Here is a 20,979-nt window from a genome sequence, read left to right on the forward strand (position 1 = left end):
TAAAACATTTTAAGATTTGCATACCATTTGTATATAGATGCGCAAATTGTTTATATACAGGATTATACAAGAGTTTCTAAATTATGTTGTCAGACTTAACCTATATTTCCAATCAAATCTAGTCCATCGATCGATACTTTTAAAACGAATCCGAAAACCCGTTTGTTCATCGAAGCCTTTAATTAAACTCATTCTAGTTTTCTCTGTTCTCTGTTCGATGAGCATATATAATGTGGAGTTTAATCCGAATAAATCATCATTAATCATTATTATTAGATATATGGGATAAAGACAAGAATAAAGAGTAATGAGAGAAAATGTGGCGTAGAGTAAGCAAGGCTGTTACTGGTGTTGAACAACAGGGTTTACCTTCTATCGATATAAAACCACCATCACCGATATTATCAAATAAACGTGAGTAAAGAACCTAAGTTAATTAACATTAAAGGACTGGATGTTAATCGATGCTATAGATTACATATGTATAATTTTTCGTCTGCAGAAAATGTCTCCAGGTCTCGAAACAGAGACGATCAGAATAAGTCAAATGGAAAATTAGGAAATGACACTAGTCAAAAGATTTATAATTTGGCTTGTAAGAAATTTAAGATACAGCCGATAAAAAGAATCCACGCAGATCTGTGTTTGTCAGAACTGGTTTTACAAGATCAATCTCTCGGGGTTCTTGGGGCTAAGACTTTGGCAATAGCTCTCGTGGTAAGTTGTAGGTATACTTAAACACTACATTTCAGACAATTATAAATCCCTACCGATTTCGCATTAATCCCCTTTAATCACTATATTTAGACCGCAGTTGATTAACAATCAAATCCTTTTCCATTAAGTCGTTAAACCAGTCCTTAGTTAGATAATTTCATGCTGTGCACATTTAGAATAAATGAAAAGCCACTCATTTATACTCATTTGAAATTCCACACGGAAAATGAAAAATGAAGTCTAACTAGAGCCTTAAGCTAGTTTCTGTTCAACGTTTCCACTATATTCCAATAGTCATCTTTAGAAATACTAAATAATTCAATATGATATCAACACATCTGATATAAAGTCCGCGTTTTTTTTCGTTTTCCGTTTTAAAGAAAAATGCTACTTGCAGTAAAGTTCACTTGGAAGGAAATGACATTGGTGCGAACGGAGCTATCTGCATCGCTCAGATGCTGAGGGAAAATGTGACCATCGTTGATTTGGTAAGAGACTAATTCAGAATAACCTAAAAATGTACTGTTGACATAACAGCTTATACCATTTCACAGTAGACAAATTGATGATGTCAAAGGGGATTGATCACAATTATCTATTTATATCTGCGAGATTAAACAGAATGAATAATCAAATCAACTATGAACTGTTTCAGAGTTTATCCGATAATAATATCGGTTCAATCGGCGCCGAATATCTCGTCTCAGTATTGAAGGAAAACCGGTTTCTTCACAGTCTGAAATTAAAAGGTACAATTCAAAAAAATATAATCGATAAGCATTTACACATATTTACTTACAATGAGTGAATTTGGAGCCTGAAAATGACTGAAAAATGTAATTCGTTGACTATCATTTAGGGAATAACCTAGGTGAAGAAGATGCTAAGATTATTGCCGGTTTGATCATGGTCAATACGTCACTAGAATCGCTCGACCTCAGTTATAACTGTTTCCGAGAAAAGGGAGGTCTGCATCTGAAGCCAGCTATAGGTAAACATCCGGGATTCGAACCTGATCGCATTTTCACGATTCCGCATTTTAGACATTAAACGGTGGCGTCACGTGCACGGATGTATTATGACATAATCCGTGAACACGACATATAACCATGGATTGTTGCCATCATCCTATTGTGTTCGACTCTCATGGTGAAGGTCGTCACGTGACAATAACAAATGGGTAATCGACCTCATTTCAAAACTATCGTATGCTTTTCAGCCAAAACCAGAGTTTTACACAGTTTAAATTTGAGTTGGAATCATTTGCGATTATCAGGAGCTGTGGCAATAGCGCAAGGATTACAGGTAATAATGAAAAAGTGGTGGATTAGAATTCCTAATGATTTGCATCGAAAAAATTCATTTGAAAATAAAATAACATATTTGATACATTTCGAAATAATAAGCGATTATTTGTTTTATTCTTGCTCCCAAAATGAATACAAACAGGAGAATAATAGTTTGAAAAGTCTCGACGTATCATGGAACGGTTTTGGAATGGAAGGTTGCGCCGCTTTGTCTTTAGCTTTGGAACATAATACTTGTATTCGAGAGTTAGATTTATCAGCGAATAGAATTTCTGTCGAACCTTTAAAAGCGTTATTACCGGGACTCGTACAAAACAAGTCACTTTCTTCACTTGTTGTAAGTAAGAAAACAAGTATGAAATGACGAAAATCATAATTTAATCTAAATGAATCCAAGAGCCGATATTCTCAATACATGAACATTTTCTCTTTGATATTCAGTTAGCGAGTAACCCTCTTTCAAGTGATGCAGCGATGAAATTATTGCAGGCAATTTCATCGTCAACTTCGAGCCGTCTCATTTACATTGATATAAATGTAAGCTTTTTTTTATTTGCTAGTTATCGATCCTTCGGTCCTAAACACGTATCTTTTTGTATTTTCATATCCGCAAAGATCGTAGTCTGATTACATCTATTTCAAACTCGCTTGTTGTATGGATGATTCAATATGCTAAAACATTTCTATTTGCGTATTTTCAGACGGTTAGTATCGATGGCAAATTTGAAGAAGAGTATGAGAATATAAGATCAAACCGGGGTTTGATAATTAAACACGGTATTGTACTGCGACGTGACGAACTGACTGAAACTGACACCAGTGATGTCATCAATGAGGAAGATCCATTGTTTGTTCTGTTCGAGTTCATGAAACAACAGAATCTACGTCTAAGGGATTTGTACGCTGCATTAGATAGGAACGCTGAAGGAAGAGTCAAAAGAAGGTCTATCAACGAAGTGCTTTTGGTAAACTTATTCAATTGTAACCGAAAATTTACTTAGCCATCGGGTCCCAGTTCTTAAGTTGCGAGTTGACTCCTGAAAATCATTATGAATGAACTTATTATAACTTAGAGCAACTCATAACTGTAGGACCTGATCCAGAGCCTTTTGTTTTTACGATCTGGTTTCATTCACTTTAGTCGTCAAATATCGTACTGAGTAAGACTAATCTCGATCGGCTGATGAAGAAAATAGATATCGACCGTAAAGGCTATGTGGAATTTCAGTAAGTGTATATATGGGGAGGTTAATCTGCTAGGAACACGTTGAGGAGTAGTCTTTTTCACTGAATGATTTAATGGTTAGTCTTGATAAAACTATAATGAAATGTCGTGATTCCTTGAAACGGGCGTTAAACCAGGCTTGTTCATAGAGGTCGTGCAGCCATATTCAATATTCCACGTGATGACGCCAGTATAAACGGCCAAACACAATGCTATTTACATTACGTACAAACCCTCGATGTTTGTAAACCCCGTTAATCCTATCAAATAAAACACGTCTTTCAGGGATTTGTCAGCAGCAAATCGCGAATACGTACGAACAATGACTCTGAGAAAACGGCGCCGAGCATCAAGCCTGAAAGCAGGGTTATCTGTAGAACGCGATAACGTGGAAACATTGCGCAATAAAATTAAAGGATTGATGGACGAACGACGAAGGAGCAGCATCATCGATTTAAACCGGTCAGCATCTTCATCCCGTCGCTCCAGTATCAAAGACAGTTTACTAAACAAAGGTCGTCGTAGTTCAATAATAGAGACACTGTCCGCCAGTGGTCAGGCGATTAATGATGAGATGGTTATGCAAGCAGGAGTTGTTAACAATTTGTTTTCTCGTCGACGCGGTAGTTTACCAGTTCTACCCGGTCTGGGGGGTCAGTCACCGACCAGCAATGAACTCATCAATCCGTTTTCTATGATGACTGTTCGTCGATCATTGGATACCTCAACATCGCTACCATTCGATGAAATCGATGAAATTACAGAAGAAAGTTGATCTTCGGACATTATCTTTTAACTCGAGTGCAATAAAACATAGCCCCGATAAAGTAAATACACTATGAAAAAAGTCAAGAAACAGTGAGTTGAAATTGATTCTGGATCCAGTACTCCGCTGTACTATTGGTGTACTTTTGCGCAAAAGAAACATCGACATTCACTTTATCATAATGGCTGCGTATTTCTTACATTTTAACAATAATTTCCAATTCCCATTTCGTTCTCCAGAGGGTTGGTAGATATTATATATGATATTCCATCTTTACCTAATGGACGAGGTATTCTTACATTTTTCTTTCCTTATTCCGGGCTGACAACGCTAGGGCTAGAAAATTAGAACCCGGCTAATCGCCCCCGACCAATCAGCCCATTTTGATGAACAAATTTAAATGAGGTAATCAGATAGATAGATAGATGATTTTATTGTCTACAAACATATTTGCATTGACAGACAGTTTCAATGATTAGTGCACAATACAAAACTAAGTCTACACTTTTCTTAATGTCGGCTATATCAGTGCTGTGCTCATCTGTTTTATCGGTTATCGATTCGAGTCGAGATTCAAAAGCTGACTGCGTGGTTTTAATACTCCTTACTGAACTTTTTACACTGCGCGCAGATTGTTGAAAATCCCCGTCGCTCATTGTGGGTTTTAACACAGATAATCGGTACTGAAAATAAATCAGCTCGATGCTAGGCATAAGCCGTATAGAATGTCAGGTCTGAGCGGAATATGGATTAACGCGATAATCAACGGCTTGATCTAACGGACAGATATCGGAGAGACCGATATCTCATCTGCAGGGCGTCAGGCATTTTTCCTAAACATGATCGCTGGACTAGAAAATAGTTATCAACTTGTTTGTATAGTTGTAAGTAAAAAAAAGAATACACGATTTCAATTTTGTAGAAAACTCGCAAGAGCTTTGGTTAAAGTTCTGCAAAATTGTGTATTCTTACCTAACTTTATTTGATAGCGCAGACGCACACACGTACGGATCTATTTCAATGAATGTACATGTATTAACGGTTTACAAAGCCGACCTGTACATATATATATATATCCACATGGGATTTAACAATTCGATTTTACATAAACACTGATAAATTGTCCATATATACTTTCATAAAATTATAGAAGTAGAATCATTACTAAAAACCCTATACCGTCAATAGATTGGCTGTAAAGAGGTGCTTACGGGCAATGGATGACGCGATTGAGAGGACTTTTTGCCAGTTGTGGAGGAGCGGCAAAAAGTGGCATATTCTCACTTACTTCTGTTGGGTAATACCTGCTAACATCGTGTTCGCTCTTTTTTCGATGTCAGTAGTTTTTACAGGTATGTTCAGATGATAAAACAAAACACGTAATTTTGATCGAAACTTAATCATCAATCAATTCGCACTTTTGAATCACTTCAAGTCAAATCATTGCGCTATGTTTGCAGCTGGTGTACCGGATCACCATTGTACAGTGTCGGACAATTCATCGTTACCAAGAAAACAGAACGGGCAGCCAGAATCCTGTCTTATTTACAGTAATCTAACACACGATAATAAAACAGAGAAATGTTCAAACTGGACCTATCCCGATAAAGATTATGGAATAACAATCGTATCCGAGGTAAAACGTTTTCGATCGGTCTCATCCGCAACCAGATAAACTATGCTTTTGTAATTCCAAATATCGTTGAATATTCTTCCTATTCCAGTGGGATTTGGTTTGTGACTATGACTTCCTCGGTGAACTATCACAGTCATTCTATATAATGGGTGCAATAGCTTCTATGTTATTGGTATCACCACTTGCTGATATCTACGGCCGGAAACTTTTATTTTTGGTCATCAATGGTTCGTTGGTTTTTTCTGGAATTGGGGCCGCCTATGCCGTGAACTACGCAATGTTTGCGTCATTCCGTGTTCTAAATGGCATGGCTGGCGAGGTAAGCAATTCCCCACCTAGTTTTAAAAATAGTAACACGTTGCCCACTATCTCTATATTGATTGTTTATGAATACCGATGCTAAAGAAATGTTATAAAAGTTATGACTGAATCATAACAGTGATGGCTTCACTACACTGATTTACCTGATCACAGTTTCGAATTGTTCACTTTCGAACTTTCAAAAAGGCATTGATTCATAGATCTAGGTAACAAATTTAGTTTTTTGATTGAAAATAAACTGTATGATGATAACATTAATTTTGATTGCAGGCTTGTTTAAGGATTGCCATTGTCGCAGTTGTTGAGCTGTTTCCGAAAAATCTACGAACGTTTGCCGGTCAGATAATGTTCGTATGGTGGAGTATTGGAATGATGTTTCTTGATTTGATGGCGTATTTTATCAGGAATTGGCGTCACTTACAGCTAGCAGTGGCTCTCATGCCAGTCATAACAATTATTGATATTTGGTTAGTTATACATACATCCAACATGTTTTCTGAAGGTCGTGTGATGTATTTGGTCAGTGCTTGGAGTAATCAGAATGCTGTTTACTCCAAAGTCAGTGTGTGTCTCTATTGTTGAAGGTTGATACCTGAATCTGTGCCGTGGCTTTTGTCGAAGGGAAAGGTGGAACAAGCTGAAGAAATCGTTAAAAAGGCGGCCGCTTTTAATGGAACAACACTTCCAGAACATCCATTTAAAGTAGAAGCTGAAGTTAAGGAAGAAAAACAACTCGGTCGAATGACATTATTCCGTGTTCCAATTCTTAGACGAATTACGTTCATCCTGTTTGCTTTATGGTACGTATGTTTGAGTGAATATGCAGTTTTTCAATTTTAGATTCAAAGGTTAGATTTATCAAAATCATTCTTTTTCTATTTGTCAGGTTTGTCAACAATCTGGTTTACTATGGTTTATCACTATCTGCAGCTGAATTAGCCGGTGACCGATTTCTGAACTTTTTCCTAATGGCTCTTGTAGAAATACCCGCTACTGTTTGTTGTATGTTTGTTTTGGAAAGGTAAAGAAATCAATCGATTTCACCTATTTTCTAATTTTGAGTTTGAATATCAATAATATACGTACCATAATATAGTAGAACATGGTGTTTCATCATATATATTTGTTAATCTATAGTTATGTTGTATGATATTTCAGTCGAGCTGGGAGACGTATATCGTTGTCTAGTTTTCATTTACTAGCCGGTATTTCACTCATTCTACTCGTATGCGTACCGCCTGTTACAGGTTGGTGAATACTCATATCATATCATATTATATGTTATAATACCATTGAATAATTGAATATTGAATAGTGACCCATATACTTATATTTAACCAATATATCAAAACATTATAATATATATTCATTACAATGGAAAATATGCAAGATAAGAAGCTTTATAGCGACATTATTCTCATGTTTCAGAGAGTGGGAAAAATCTGATGCCATTAGCTGTATTTTTCACTTTAGTTGGTAAATTCAGTATCGCAGCCTCATATAATGTAGTCGTCCAATATAGTTTAGAGTTGTATCCTACGTCAATCAGGTAATATTTTCAAGTATCACATAGCCTTGATATAAGAATTTTGTCAATCCTTATTCAATCATAATGCGTCCAAATTCGATATATCTCGTTTGGCCAAGCTGATCTATCGAGTCCTCGCACACGCAATATAAAAAGCAAATCTTACTCTTTGTTGTATATTAGATTTGATAGACCCAAGTAGCAATACAATATAGGTTACCATATTGAAATGGAGGTGTGCATCCTCTTCATATCGGATTTACATTCTATCTTATGCTTTTCAATTCAAGGAATACTGGGTCTGGAACGGCATCGTGTACTGCTCAAATCGCTGGTACTTTAGCGCCATTCACTACTTATTTTGTAAGTTTATCGCTATAAGAAATCTATTTTTCTTTTCAATACAAATGAAAGTATCCACAGCTTATGAAAATGATATTTCAGGCGCGTTTGGTACCGTGGGCTCCTGGAGTTATTTTCGGTATCATGTCCGTGTTCGTCGGAATACTGGCTTTGCTGTTACCGGAAACGAGAGGACGGCCATTGCCGCAGACTGTCGAGGATATGAAAGAATGGCAACTACCGAGTTTAACGTGTGGTTCATTGGACAGAAGAAAAAATAATGAATCTATGAGTGTCAACGGCAATGAAGAAAATGACCAAGTGACTACTTTACTTTGAAATTACTCAAGTATTTCATCATTTTTCGATATATAATGTCAACGGATTTTTCCTGATGACTATCAATAAAACATTGTCGAACAGTCGTGCACTTTTAGGTTTCATTCTCTCGACCCAGTGATTGGTGTTCCTCGTATTGGGCAAATTGAATTAATCTACATACGTGCCAGTAGTATTTCTATTTTCTCCTACCCCGTTTCAGGTTGAAAAGTCCACCGAAACAAATCAAGAAAGGAAAGGAAATTATCTGATCGTCTTGCATTTATCTACATTGAGACAAGAAAAAAACAAATATGACATTTCTATATCAATCAGAAGTTAACTGGTGCAGTGATAACGCTTTATCGCACACAAACACTGGGAATTTCATACTATCAGATACAATTATATAGTAACGCAAAGTTATATTCTACTATGGATGAAGCGATTGAGAGAACGATGGACCAGTTGTGGAAGGGTGGCAAAAAGTGGCATTTACTCATTTATCACCTTTGGGTGATACCTGCTAATATGGTGCTAGCTCTTTTCTCGATGTCAGTTGTATTTGCAGGTACGCAAGTTATTAAGTAACGTTCATTCTGAATCGTAAGTAGTAATGTTATAAGGATTAGTTTCCGAATGATACATGAGATAGACCTTCGTGACATTGTAATGCGGGTTATGATATAAGATGGAGTTCTTGGCAAAATAAACTTAGGAACATATAATGTTTTGGGTTCTACAAGACAGCTCAATCTGCAAGGTTTTATTACGCGACGTGACATTCAAAAATTCCATAAACCCCGAGTGAGTCTAACCACTTTTATAATACCGATGTATGTGAAAGACAATAATTATTTCTGATAAACAGTAGTTTATGAAATGTGGTCAGTAATGTGAGAGGTGTCATAACGAGGTATTGAATATATTTGCAGCTGGTGTACCGGATCACCACTGTACAGTGTCAGACAATTCATCGCTACCAAGAAAACAGAACGGGCAGCCAGAATCCTGTCTTATTTACAGTAATCTAACACGCGATAATAAAACAGAGCAATGTTCAAACTGGACCTATCCTGATAAAGATTATGGAATAACAATCGTATCCGAGGTAATATGAAATCGATAAAAATCCTATCACTATCAACCTTATTCTCAGTTAGGTCAGTGATGTTTATGGATTGGATTAATTGTTGATTATTCTTTATTCTATTCAGTGGGATTTAGTTTGTGAACACAACATTCTCGGTGAACTGTCACAGTCCTTCTATGTAATGGGTGCTATAGTTGCTACGTTATTGGTAGCGCCACTTGCTGATAATTTTGGAAGGAAACTGGTCTACTTGATATTCAATGCTTTGCTACTTATATTTGGTGTCGCGACCGCCTACTCAGTGAACTACGCCATGTTTACAGTATTCAGAGTTTTAAGCGGTATATTTGGCTACGTAAGCTCTTCCCCTTCTTCTTGAAGTTGAATGCAGCCTTTGGTAGGAATCTCTTGCGTTACCGTGAAGGTTCAAACCACAAAGAACAAACATGAGAACCTTTTACAATTGGTTAAATTTACTTAATCGACTCGTGTTTTAAATGGGAAAACTATATATTGAACACTATTTTGGTTGCAGGCTTGTTTTTTTGTTGCTATTGTCGCGGGTGTTGAACTGTTTCCAAAATATATGCGAACATTTGCCAGTCAGATAATGTTCGTATGGTGGAGTCTTGGAATGATGTTACTTGATTTGATGGCGTATTTTATCAGGAATTGGCGTCACTTACAGCTCGCAGTGGCTCTTATGCCGTTCATAACCGTTATTGATATTTGGTTAGTTTCTATATCTAATCATAGATATTTATGTGCTTACCGTGCTCCGTATTTTTGGCTTACAAACTTTATGTGTTTATTAGATGAATTGTATCGTTGAAGGTTGATACCCGAATCTGTGCCGTGGCTGCTGTCGAAGGGAAAGGTGGAACAAGCTGAAGAAATCGTTAAAAAGGCGGCCGCTTTTAATCGAACGACACTTCCAGAACATCCATTTAAAGTAGATGCTGAAGTTAAAGATGAGAAGGAACTCGGTCGAATGACACTATTCCGTGAACCGATCCTTAGACGAAATACATTAATATTATGTGTTTTGTGGTAGGTTTAAGTTTTGACCTTTGTTCTTACTCACTTTCAATAGAAAAAGCAAAATGCCAACTTGCGACTACGTCCTTCTTTGAGAGGGTTCTAGTAACTAGCGTAGTTAATAATAATTTTCATCAATTACCCTCGGGTACTTTATTTCTTATACTTGACTTGTCACTTTTCTTTCAGGTTTGTGAATTGCTTAGTTTACTACGGTTTATCACTATCTGCAGCTGAATTAGCCGGTGATCGATTTCTGAACTTTTTTCTGACGGCTTTAGTTGAAATACCCGCTACTATTTGTTGTATGTGTGTTTTAGATAGGTAAGAGATAAATCAATTTCAGATAGATACATATTGAATTTAAGGGTTTTCTTATATCGATTTTACGTACTGGCATTACCAAACATCGTATTATGTATGCATGTACATTTATAGTAACTTCTATTCAAATCCATGTCTTTTTATTTATATACATTTCAGTCGAGCTGGGAGACGCATATCGCTAATTGGTTTTCATGTATTAGCCGGTATTTCACTAATTCTACTCGTATTTATACCGTCTGTTACAGGTAAGTAGAACTTTCTCACCCAATGTCTCGAACTATCAACTTATTTTGCGAGGAAGTTGAAAAAAAACGACGCCTTCTAGAGCAGCCATGACGAGACAGCGGCGAGAATTCGACCTTATTGTCCTTCTTTGAGTTCATTTGAAATTTTTAACTTTTACTTCTGGTCTAATACAATCGTTGCGTATGTGTGTTATTTCAGCGAATGGAACAGATTTGACGCCTCTAGCTGTATTTATGACTTCGGTTGGTAAATTCAGTATCACGGCCTCCTATGATGTAGTCATTCAATATAGTTTAGAACTTTTTCCCACGTGTATCAGGTAACTATATCAGTGATATGAAACAGATTGGATGTGTTATAAACTAGAAGGTGTCTTCATTCTAGTTTTTTATTAGTTCTTATAAGTCAGAATTTGAGATGTCCGACTGGACTAGACAACTTAAGCAATTATAGACCCTTCACTCATTTCATTCAATTTAAGGAATACTGGGCTTGGAACAGCGTCGTTTACAGCTCCGGTCGCTGGTACATTGGCGCCATTCGCTGCCTATTTGGTAAGTTCATCATAAAGTGGAAATTCATCATTCGTTCTTGGTACAAATGATTTTAAATCACTAAAAGCTAATGAATAACATTTCAGGCGCGTTTGGTACCGTGGGCTCCCGGAGTTATTTTCGGTATCATGTCCCTGCTCGTCGGAATGCTGGCTTTGCTGTTACCGGAAACGAGAGGACGGCCATTACCGCATACTGTGGAGGATATGAAAGAGTGGCAACTACCGAATTTAACGTGTGGCTCATCTAACAGAAGAAAAAATAATGAATCTGTGAATGTTAACAGCAATGAAGAAAATGAGCAAGTGACTACTTTACTTTGAAAATAGTTTTGTATCTTGAGTATATTTTTTGGATTATTTTAGTACGATATAGTTGTAATTTGAAGTTCTGGTGATCATCAATAAACTCAATGCGACGAAAGATTCAGTAATTTCTGTCAGTTTCACAGTTAAACGTCTAATTTATGTCTAATTAGACTCTGGGATCAGGTGTATGTGCTCTCTGTAGTTTGATTTGGCGAATTAGATTCTCATTGTGGATAAAACCATTCAGACTGATACCTTGTTTCTTGGTGTTTTGTAGAAATTCTGCACAGGCGAGCAGGATTTTATTGGTTTTTTGTTTCAACAATTCAATAAAAATGGTTTTGAATGAAAAAAGATCAAGCGACTTATTTACTTTGAACAGAGCCTAACTTGTTAATGTTTCGGTATATGGTATAATTTAAATGTTTTCTGATGACTATAAATAAGTGTTGTCCGACTGCCGCACTGTTTTGGGTTTCACTTCGGACGCAGTGGTTGGTGTTCTTCGCATTTGGCAAATGGAAATAACCTATTTTTTCTGTCCCATCTGCTACCCCAATCCAGGTTTGTAAAATCAAGAAAGGAAAGGCAATTATGTGATCGTATATCACCACTTTACATTGACCCATAAAATAAATATAACAATCTACATCAATCAGAAGTAAATCGGTGCAGTAATTTTGCTAACGCTGTATCGTACATACACAGAATTGCAGACACCAGATACAGTGAGAATTACGTGGCAAGTTTTTATTTATTCTACTATGGATGAAGCGATTGAGAGAACGATGGACCAGTTGTGGAAGGGTGGCAAAAAGTGGCATTTACTCATTTATCACCTTTGGGTTATACCTGCTAATATGGTGCTAGCTCTTTTCTCGATGTCAGTTGTATTTGCAGGTACGCAAGTTATTAATTAATAATAACAACGTTCATTCTGAAATCATTAGTCGTGATATTTTCAGGATTAGTTTCTGAATGATACATGAGGTAGACTTTGAAATGTGAGTAATGATATAAGATGGACTTATAGGCAAAATGAAATTAGGAAAATATAATGTTTTGGGTTCCACAAGATTTTGACGGGCATCTTAAATGTGCAAAGTTTATATCTACCCGGCTTTATATCTACCCAAAATCATTCAAGAGCACCACCCTGAGTGAGTCTAACCACTTTTATAATACCGATGTATGCGAAGGGAATGATTATGAATTAATTCTGATAATGATAAACAGTAGTTTATGAAATGTGTTGAATAATGTGAGAGGTGTTAAAACGAGGTATTGAATATATTTGCAGCTGGTGTACCGGATCACCACTGTACAGTGTCAGACAATTCATCGCTACCAAGAAAACGGAACGGGCAGCCAGAATCCTGTCTTATTTACAGTAATCTAACACACATAAATAAAACAGAGAAATGTTCAAACTGGACCTATCCTGATAGAGATTATGGAATAACAATCGTATCCGAGGTAATATGAGATTTTGAAGGTATCCCCTTACTATAAGCCTTAACCATAGTAAGATCAGTAATGTTTCATCGATTGCAATATTATTGTCGAGCGTATTGTTTATTCTATTCAGTGGGATTTAGTTTGTGACCACAACCTTCTCGCTGAACTATCACAGTCATTCTACATAATGGGTGCAATAGTTGCTACGTTGTTAGTATCACCACTTGCTGATAACTACGGAAGGAAACGGGTCTACCTGATATTCAATGCCTTACTAGTTGTAACTGGTGTCGCGACTGCCTACTCAGTGAACTACGCCATGTTTACAGTATTCAGAGTTTTAAGCGGTATATTTGGATACGTAAGCTATTTCATTCTCTAACACATCCCTCTTTTTCAAGGAATTCTTCGCGATTTACCAACGTTCCTGTGCACAGGCATCGAATAGCCTTTATACGATTAATTCAATTATCGGGTTATTGAAGTCGTGTTTTAAATGTAAACATTTGTTTGATATGCGGCTACGTAAGCGGTTTCCCTTCTTTTTGAATTTTACTGCGGCCTTTGATGGGAATATCACGACAACGTGAAGGTTCAAACCAAAGGAAACATAAGAACTGTTTACAATTGTTAGCTGAATTTATTGTATTATTGCCAAATTAGTTTTTTGAATGAAAATGAATAATGTAATGATAACATTAGTTTGATTGCAGGCTTGTTTGTTTGTTGCTATTGTCGCCGGTGTTGAACTTTTTCCAAAACATTTGCGAACATTTGCCGGTCAGATAATGTTTGTATGGTGGAGTCTTGGAATGATGTTTCTCGATCTGTTGGCGTATTCTATCAGGAATTGGCGTCACTTACAGCTCGCAGTGGCTCTTATACCACTTACAACAGTTATTGATATTTGGTTAGTTTTCCTATCTAAGCATAGATATGCATGTGGTTTATGTGCTACGTATTTTAGGTTTACACACTATATGTGTTCAGATGAATTGTATCGTTGAAGGTTGATACCCGAATCTGTGCCGTGGCTGTTGTCGAAGGGAAAGGTGGAACAAGCTGAAGAAATTGTTAAAAAGGCGGCCGCTTTTAATGGAACGACACTTCCTGAACATCCATTTAAAGTAGAAGCTGAAGTTAAAGAAGAGAAGGAACTCGGTAGAAAGGCATTATTCCGTGAACCAATTCTTAGACGAATTACGTTAATATTATGTGCTTTGTGGTACGTTTGACCATGGACCTCTGTTCCTACTGACCTAAAATAAAAAATAGAAAATGCCAAGGGTAGTTAGTCACTTACCCCTGTATCCTTCTTCGAGAGGGATCTAGTGATTAGCCAATTTTCATCAATTACCCTTAGATGGTTAATTTCTTGTGACTTGTCTATATTTGTCAGGTTTGTCAACAATCTGGTTTACTACGGTTTATCACTATCTGCAGCTGAATTAGCCGGTGATCGATTTCTGAACTTTTTCCTAATGGCTCTTGTAGAAATACCCGCTACTGTTTGTTGTATGTTGGTTTTAGAAAGGTACGAAATGAATCGATTTCAGATATATACACATCAAGATTAAGGGTTTTGAATATCATTTTCACGTATCATAACACGGTGAAACATGGTATCATAGATACATGTAAATTCATAGTTATTTTTATTCAAATCCATGTTTTTCTATTTTGAATATTTCAGTCGAGCTGGGAGACGTATGTCGTTATCTAGTTTTCACGTTTTAGCCGGTATTTCACTGATTATACTCGTATTCATACCACCTGTTACGGGTAAGTAAAACTTTCTCTGCCAACTTATCGAACTATCACAATATATAGCGACGATATAGATTGAAAAGATCGCCTTTTACCGCAGCCATCAACAGACAGCGGGTAGAATTCAGCCAACATGAGCTTCTTTGTGCTGGTTTGAAATTTTTGCATTTGAATTTCTGGTATAATGTAATGACGGTGTCTGTGTGTTATTTCAGCGAATGGAACAGATTTGACGCCTCTAGCTGTATTCATGACTTTGGTTGGTAAATTCAGTATCACGGCCTCCTATGATGTAGTCATCCAATATAGTTTAGAACTTTTTCCTACGTGTATCAGGTAACTATATCAGTGATATGAAACAGATTGGATGTGTTATGAACTTGTAAAAGTTTCATCAATTCAGCTTTAATTAGTTCTTATTGGTCAGAATTTGAGTTGTTCAAGTGGACTAGATAACTTATGAAATGAATGACACCTCACACATTTAAGGAATACTGGGCTTGGAACAGCGTCGTTTACAGCTCCGGTCGCTGGTTCTTTAGCGCCATTTGCTGCCTATTTGGTAAGTTCATCAACAGTAGAAACTTATCATTTATTTTAATACAAATGACTGTAAACCACTATTAACCACCTATAAACCACTAAAAGTTGATAAATAATATTTCAGGCCCGTGTGGTACCGTGGGCTCCCGGAGTTATTTTCGGTATCATGTCCCTGCTCGTCGGAATTCTGGCTTTGCTGTTACCGGAAACGAGAGGACGGCCATTACCGCATTCTGTGGAGGATATGGAACAGTGGCAACTACCGAATTTAACGTGTGGTTCGTTGCACAAAAGAAAAAAGAATAAATCTATAAATGTTAGCAATGAAGAAAATAAGCAAGTGACTACTTTACTTTAAACTGAGTCTAATATTCTTCATGTTTCGACATATATTCTTTAAGACCATCCTGGATAAAAGACCACCAAGGATATGTTTCCTAGAAACGGTATCGTGTATTGAATAGTAGAAAAGAGCATAAATCTGTAAATGTCCACTGGAATGGAGATAAGGAGCAACTTACCTTGACTACTTTACTTTGAAAATAGTTTAGTGCCTTGAGAATATTTGTTCGGGTAATCGTAATATCATAAAAATTGTTATATGAAGTTGGTTCTGATGAAAAGCAATACAAACTTAATGTGACGGAATATTCTGTAATTTCTGCCAGTGTCCACGATTAAATGTTTAATTAGTGTCTAATTTGACTCTGGACTCAGGTGTGCTCCCTGGTAGTTTGGTATGGCGAGTGAGATTCTCATTGGTTAACTCTTTCGCCGGGGGACTATATATACTATCTATTTAGTTGACGGAGTATTTCTTTTTTCTCTGACCCTTCACTTGTCCTGTTACATGATAAGTAAACATCGAGAAAGTAAAAAAATAATCATCGACTATCAAACATGTATTGACTTTGATCCAATAAAAAAGGTTTTCAACCTACAAAAACTTTCACTACATTCATTTCGAATTTCTATAATAATCGTGTCCATGAAGTTGATTGTGTTGTATGTATATGTTCATGTATGTAGTATTGGAAATAAATGTCAATCATTCAGGTATGAATTCTAAGTGATTCCTCAGTCTGAATCAGTGACTGCTCCTATTTGTTTATATCTTCAATATATTAGTACATATCAGTATATATTTTCAAATTGACGTTAGGTTGTGTAGACTTTGAACAAGCTAGTAATGTAGTTGACACTTCTTCGGGTTAGGCTTATTCTGTTCTGGGGCCCGGCAGTTATGGTATTAAGTGAAGTCGGTGAGCTTCAAATCGCGTTTTTGATAAAGAAGTAGCGGTATTCTGGTTAACACAGTTTGATTGCAGGCTTGTTTGTCTAAAAAATCGACGAGCCTTTCTGGTTAGATAATGTGGGTATGGTGGATATTATCTTTCTTTAGTAAACAAATGTATAGAAATGTTTTCGTTTCTGGGCTCATAGTTTCATTTTGCGTTTTTCTTAAGTCGGGGTCATATAAAAAATGATTATCAGCACCATATCAGTCACACTTAACCCAATCACTATATAAACCTGATTGTATTGTTTGTATGTATATAAGTAATAATGAAATTAGAATTCATTCAATCATTCATTCATTTAGGCATGTGAATTAGTAGTGTAATTCGCCGAGTCATTTGACAGAGCTGTGTCGTTAAGACTTTCAAACTGAAGGTCACGCTGTGAGGCTTTCAACAGGTAATGTTGTTACACTTCTCAAGTAAGGCTTATTCCGTTCTGGGGCCCGGCAATGGATGAAGCGATTGAAAGGACACTAAGCCAACTGTGGACGGGCGGTAAAAAGTGGCATTTACTCACCTATCACTATTGGGTAATACCTGTTAATATCGTGATCGCACTTTTTACGATGTCTGCTGTCTTTACAGGTAAGTCAGATTTTTTTAAATAATGTGTCGTATTTGAGTTTACAAAATATGGGCTCGTATAAAATCTACTTCCCCCAAGAGAGCACCGGATGTCTTCAAGTAATGATCAAATGTGTTTGAAGCGTGGTAGAAATTTCATGTCTAATAACTCAATAGTTCAATCAACGCATTGCCAACATGATTTGTGAGTTATAACGAGGTATTGAATATATTTGCAGCTGGTGTACCGGATCACCATTGTACAGTGTCAGACAATTCATCGCTACCAAGAAAACAGAACGGGCAGCCAGAATCCTGTCTTATTTACAGTAATCTAACACACGATAATAAAACAGAGAAATGTTCAAACTGGACCTATCCTGATAGAGATTATGGAATAACAATCGTATCCGAGGTAAAACGTTTTCGATCGCTCTCATCCGTAGTCAAATCAATAATCTTCAATTTCAAATTATCCTCAACTATGAAAATAAAAACTGCATTTTCCTTTGATTACAGTGGGGTTTGGTTTGTGACTATGACTACCTCGGTGATCTATCACAGTCATTCTATATAATAGGTTCAATAATTGCTACCGTATTAGTAACACCACTTGCTGATACTTTTGGAAGGAAACTGGTCTACTTGGTATTGAATGGTTTACTAGTTATATTTGGTATCGCGACTGCCTACTCAGTGAACTACATCATGTTTACTGTTTTCAGAGTTTTAAGCGGTATAGTTGGCTACGTAAGCTCTTTCACATTCTAAACATCTCTCTTTTTCAGGGAATATTTCTCGATTCGAACCGAATAGCAGGTTTTTGAATTATTGAGAATTGTTAATTCGTGTTGCAGTTTAACGGTAAACTTAATTTGATTGCAGGCTTGTTTGTTGATCGCTGTTGTTGCAACTGTTGAACTTTTTCCAAAAAAACTACGAGCTTTCGCTGGTCAGATAATGTGGGCATGGTGGAGCATTGGAATGATGGTAGTTGATTTAATGGCGTATTTTATCAGGAATTGGCGTCACTTACAGCTAGCAGTGGCTCTCATGCCAATCATAACAATTATGGATATTTGGTTGGTTGACATCAATATATTCTCTGCGGCATGAATTCTGAGCATACATCTATGAATGTATCGTTAAAGGTTGATACCTGAATCTGTGCCGTGGCTGTTGTCGAAGGGAAAGGTGGAACAAGCTGAAGAAATCGTTAAAAAGGCGGCCGCTTTCAATGGAACGACACTTCCAGAACATCCATTTAAAGTAGAAGCTGAAGTTAAGGAAGAAAAAGAACTCGGTCGAATGACATTATTCCGTGTTCCAATTCTTAGAAAAATTACGTTGATCTTATCTATTTTATGGTATGTTTAAACAGGGACATCTAATTTCTACTTCTAATGGCATTGCCAAACTTATTATTAGTTATTTTCATCCTTTCATTGACTTCAGACTTTTTCTGTCCCAGTGACTTTTGACAGCTTTTCTCTCTTTTTGTCAGGTTTGTCAACAATCTAGTTTACTACGGTTTATCACTATCTGCAGCTGTATTAGCTGGTGATCGATTTCTGAACTTTTTCCTTACGGCATTAGTTGAAATACCTGCTACTATTTGTGCTATGTTTCTAATGGAAAGGTTAGGATATAGATCAGTTTTTGATATGGCATTAGTCTATCATTTATATGGGTACATTCCTGATTATTTGTATTCAAATCCATGTTTTTCTATGTTGAATATTTCAGTCGAGCTGGGAGACGTATAACGTTAATTGGTTTTCATGTATTTGCCGGTATTTCACTTATTCTACTCGTATTCATACCGCCTGTTACGGGTAAGTTATGTTTTTAGCTAATTTCTTGATGATTGAGAGGAAAGCCCGTCCTATATTAGAACAGTAGCCATAAGATGGCTGGAATGCAGCCAACACATTGATCTTTTTCTGTTCATTTGAAATCATTTGTCTCTTATACTTATGTTGCTAGAGTATTATTTATCTATTATTTCAGAGAGTGGAATAGATTTGACTCCTTTAGCTGTATTTTTCACCTTAGTTGGTAAATTTAGTATCACGGCTTCCTACGATGTAGTCGCTCAGTATACTTTAGAGTTGTATCCTACATGCCTCAGGTAAATAGGTAGCCTGTTCTGGAACTTGAACGAGCTCCAGTGCACTATAGACATCTTAAAGAATGGCAAAGTTTCATTAGTTGGATTCAATATTCAACTTTCTTTAATTTAAAAGGAATACTGGGCTTGGAACAGCATCGTTTACAGCTCCGGTCGCTGGTACATTGGCGCCGTTCACCGCTTATCTGGTAAGCTCCATCTGATATCTATTATTTCTTTTTGCTTGACTGTATCCAATGAACTACTAAAAGTTAATAAATGATATTTCAGGCGCGTTTAGTACCGTGGGCTCCAGGAGTTATTTTCGGTACAATGTCACTGTTCGTCGGAATACTGGCTTTGCTGTTACCGGAAACGAGAGGCCGGCCATTACCGCATTCTGTGAAGGATATGGAAAAGTGGCAACTACCGAATTTAACGTGTGGTTCATTGCACAGAAGAAAAAAGAATAAATCCATAAATGTTAACAGCAATGAAGGAAATGAGCAAGCGACTACTTTACTTTAAACTGAGTCTAATATTCTTCATGTTTCGACATATTCTTAAAGACCATCCGAGGATATGTTTCCTAGAAACGGAGGCAACCTACGAGTTTAACGTGTCGTTCATTGAATATAAGAAGAGAGGTCCTGATGATTGTCATGCATTATACGTATAAACTTCGTAACAATTATGTATTTATATTTGTACCATAATAGTCATCAAATCAAAAATAAATCAAATCGAATACATTTGTAAATGTCCACTGAAATGGAGATAAGGAGCAACTGGCTACTTAACTTTGAAAATAGTTTAGTGCCTTGAGTATATTTCTTTGGGTTACTTTAATATCATAAAAGTTGTTATATGAAGTAAGTTCTGGTGAATATCAATACAAACTTAATGTGACGGAAGATTCTGTAATTTCTGCCAGTGTCCACGATCAAATGTTTAATTTGTGTCTAATTTGACTCTAGAATACTCTTTGGTATGGCGAGTGAGATTGTCTTAACAGAGTATATCTTTTTTTCTCTGACCCTTCACTTGCCCAATTACAGGATGAAAAGCAAATCGAGAGAGGAAAAATAATTTCGACTGTCAAACATATATACACTTTGATCCAATAAAACAAAGTTTTTAACCTTCAAAAGCTTTCACTACATTCATTTAGAATTTTTATAATAATCGTGTCCATGATTGTGTTGTATGTGTATTTTCATTTTGTAAGAGGTAATGGAAATAAAATGCATTCATTCAGGCATGAATTCTGAGTAATTCCTCAGTCTGAATCAGTGACAGCTCTGAATTGTTTATACCATATATATTTTCAAATTGACGTTAGGCTGTGTATTATATTCTGATTTGGGGCCGGGCACTTGTGGTATGTAGGTGAAGCCGGTGTAGATCACGTGCCAGTGTCTATCCCTCCCTCTACCTACATTTTTTCACGGATAGAAAGCGGTTCTACGTGGTATATATGGGAGACTTGGAATCATACTGCCGCCCTCAT

The 20,979-nt window shown here is 36.6% G+C and overlaps 4 protein-coding genes across 4 annotated transcripts; all 4 read left to right on the plus strand.

Moving 5' to 3' along the window:
• The first annotated feature begins 317 nt into the window (after positions 1–317).
• Positions 318–4,024, plus strand: LOC141905338 (uncharacterized). The gene is made up of 11 exons (XM_074794178.1): positions 318–414; positions 503–717; positions 1,098–1,205; positions 1,373–1,466; positions 1,577–1,708; positions 1,937–2,022; positions 2,167–2,361; positions 2,466–2,561; positions 2,726–2,989; positions 3,166–3,251; positions 3,535–4,024. The coding sequence occupies exons 1-11, from the start codon at positions 318–320 to the stop codon at positions 4,022–4,024; spliced, it is 1,863 nt and encodes a 620-aa protein (XP_074650279.1).
• Positions 4,025–5,958: 1,934 nt separating this feature from the next.
• On the plus strand, positions 5,959–8,477 carry LOC141905341 (organic cation transporter protein-like). Its single transcript, XM_074794183.1, has 9 exons — positions 5,959–5,970; positions 6,243–6,439; positions 6,557–6,772; positions 6,859–6,993; positions 7,131–7,219; positions 7,401–7,521; positions 7,791–7,863; positions 7,945–8,191; positions 8,384–8,477. Exons 1-8 carry the CDS (start codon positions 5,959–5,961, stop codon positions 8,179–8,181), a joined length of 1,080 nt encoding a protein of 359 aa, XP_074650284.1. The 3' UTR covers positions 8,182–8,191; positions 8,384–8,477.
• Positions 8,478–8,484: 7 nt separating this feature from the next.
• Positions 8,485–20,734, plus strand: LOC141905342 (uncharacterized). Its single transcript, XM_074794184.1, has 21 exons — positions 8,485–8,731; positions 9,096–9,271; positions 13,315–13,545; positions 13,898–14,094; positions 14,194–14,409; positions 14,584–14,718; positions 14,878–14,966; positions 15,167–15,287; positions 15,441–15,513; positions 15,619–15,850; positions 16,524–16,550; positions 17,207–17,380; positions 17,599–17,774; positions 17,879–18,109; positions 18,245–18,441; positions 18,511–18,726; positions 18,864–18,998; positions 19,106–19,194; positions 19,370–19,490; positions 19,606–19,678; positions 19,761–20,734. Exons 1-21 carry the CDS (start codon positions 8,596–8,598, stop codon positions 19,995–19,997), a joined length of 3,282 nt encoding a protein of 1,093 aa, XP_074650285.1. The 5' UTR covers positions 8,485–8,595; the 3' UTR covers positions 19,998–20,734.
• LOC141904961 (organic cation transporter protein-like) lies at positions 9,618–12,017 on the plus strand. The gene is made up of 7 exons (XM_074793608.1): positions 9,618–9,985; positions 10,088–10,303; positions 10,481–10,615; positions 10,775–10,863; positions 11,063–11,183; positions 11,346–11,418; positions 11,505–12,017. The coding sequence occupies exons 1-7, from the start codon at positions 9,840–9,842 to the stop codon at positions 11,739–11,741; spliced, it is 1,017 nt and encodes a 338-aa protein (XP_074649709.1). The 5' UTR covers positions 9,618–9,839; the 3' UTR covers positions 11,742–12,017.
• Positions 20,735–20,979: the final 245 nt, after the last annotated feature.

The sequence above is a fragment of the Tubulanus polymorphus genome, chromosome 5 (assembly GCF_964204645.1).
Source record: "Tubulanus polymorphus chromosome 5, tnTubPoly1.2, whole genome shotgun sequence".
NCBI classification, from domain to species: Eukaryota; Metazoa; Nemertea; class Palaeonemertea; order Tubulaniformes; family Tubulanidae; genus Tubulanus; species Tubulanus polymorphus.

What these genes read in the sequence shown, in the direction of transcription:
- LOC141904961 (XM_074793608.1), top strand. Translation starts at nt 9,840, where the DNA reads ATGCGAACATTTGCCAGTCAGATAATGTTCGTATGGTGGAGTCTTGGA. An exon ending in ATTTATACCGTCTGTTACAG is followed by an intron (nt 10,864 to 11,062) that starts GTAAGTAGAACT and finishes GTGTTATTTCAG; the next exon opens with CGAATGGAACAGATTTGACG. An exon ending in CGCCATTCGCTGCCTATTTG is followed by an intron (nt 11,419 to 11,504) that starts GTAAGTTCATCA and finishes ATAACATTTCAG; the next exon opens with GCGCGTTTGGTACCGTGGGC.
- LOC141905338 (XM_074794178.1), top strand. Translation starts at nt 318, where the DNA reads ATGTGGCGTAGAGTAAGCAAGGCTGTTACTGGTGTTGAACAACAGGGT. An exon ending in ACCGATATTATCAAATAAAC is followed by an intron (nt 415 to 502) that starts GTGAGTAAAGAA and finishes TTTCGTCTGCAG; the next exon opens with AAAATGTCTCCAGGTCTCGA. An exon ending in CTATCAACGAAGTGCTTTTG is followed by an intron (nt 2,990 to 3,165) that starts GTAAACTTATTC and finishes CATTCACTTTAG; the next exon opens with TCGTCAAATATCGTACTGAG.
- LOC141905341 (XM_074794183.1), top strand. An exon ending in TTCATCCTGTTTGCTTTATG is followed by an intron (nt 6,773 to 6,858) that starts GTACGTATGTTT and finishes TCTATTTGTCAG; the next exon opens with GTTTGTCAACAATCTGGTTT. An exon ending in TGTATGTTTGTTTTGGAAAG is followed by an intron (nt 6,994 to 7,130) that starts GTAAAGAAATCA and finishes ATGATATTTCAG; the next exon opens with TCGAGCTGGGAGACGTATAT.
- LOC141905342 (XM_074794184.1), top strand. Translation starts at nt 8,596, where the DNA reads ATGGATGAAGCGATTGAGAGAACGATGGACCAGTTGTGGAAGGGTGGC. An exon ending in TAAGCGGTATATTTGGATAC is followed by an intron (nt 13,546 to 13,897) that starts GTAAGCTATTTC and finishes GTTTGATTGCAG; the next exon opens with GCTTGTTTGTTTGTTGCTAT. An exon ending in TTGATCTTATCTATTTTATG is followed by an intron (nt 18,727 to 18,863) that starts GTATGTTTAAAC and finishes TCTTTTTGTCAG; the next exon opens with GTTTGTCAACAATCTAGTTT.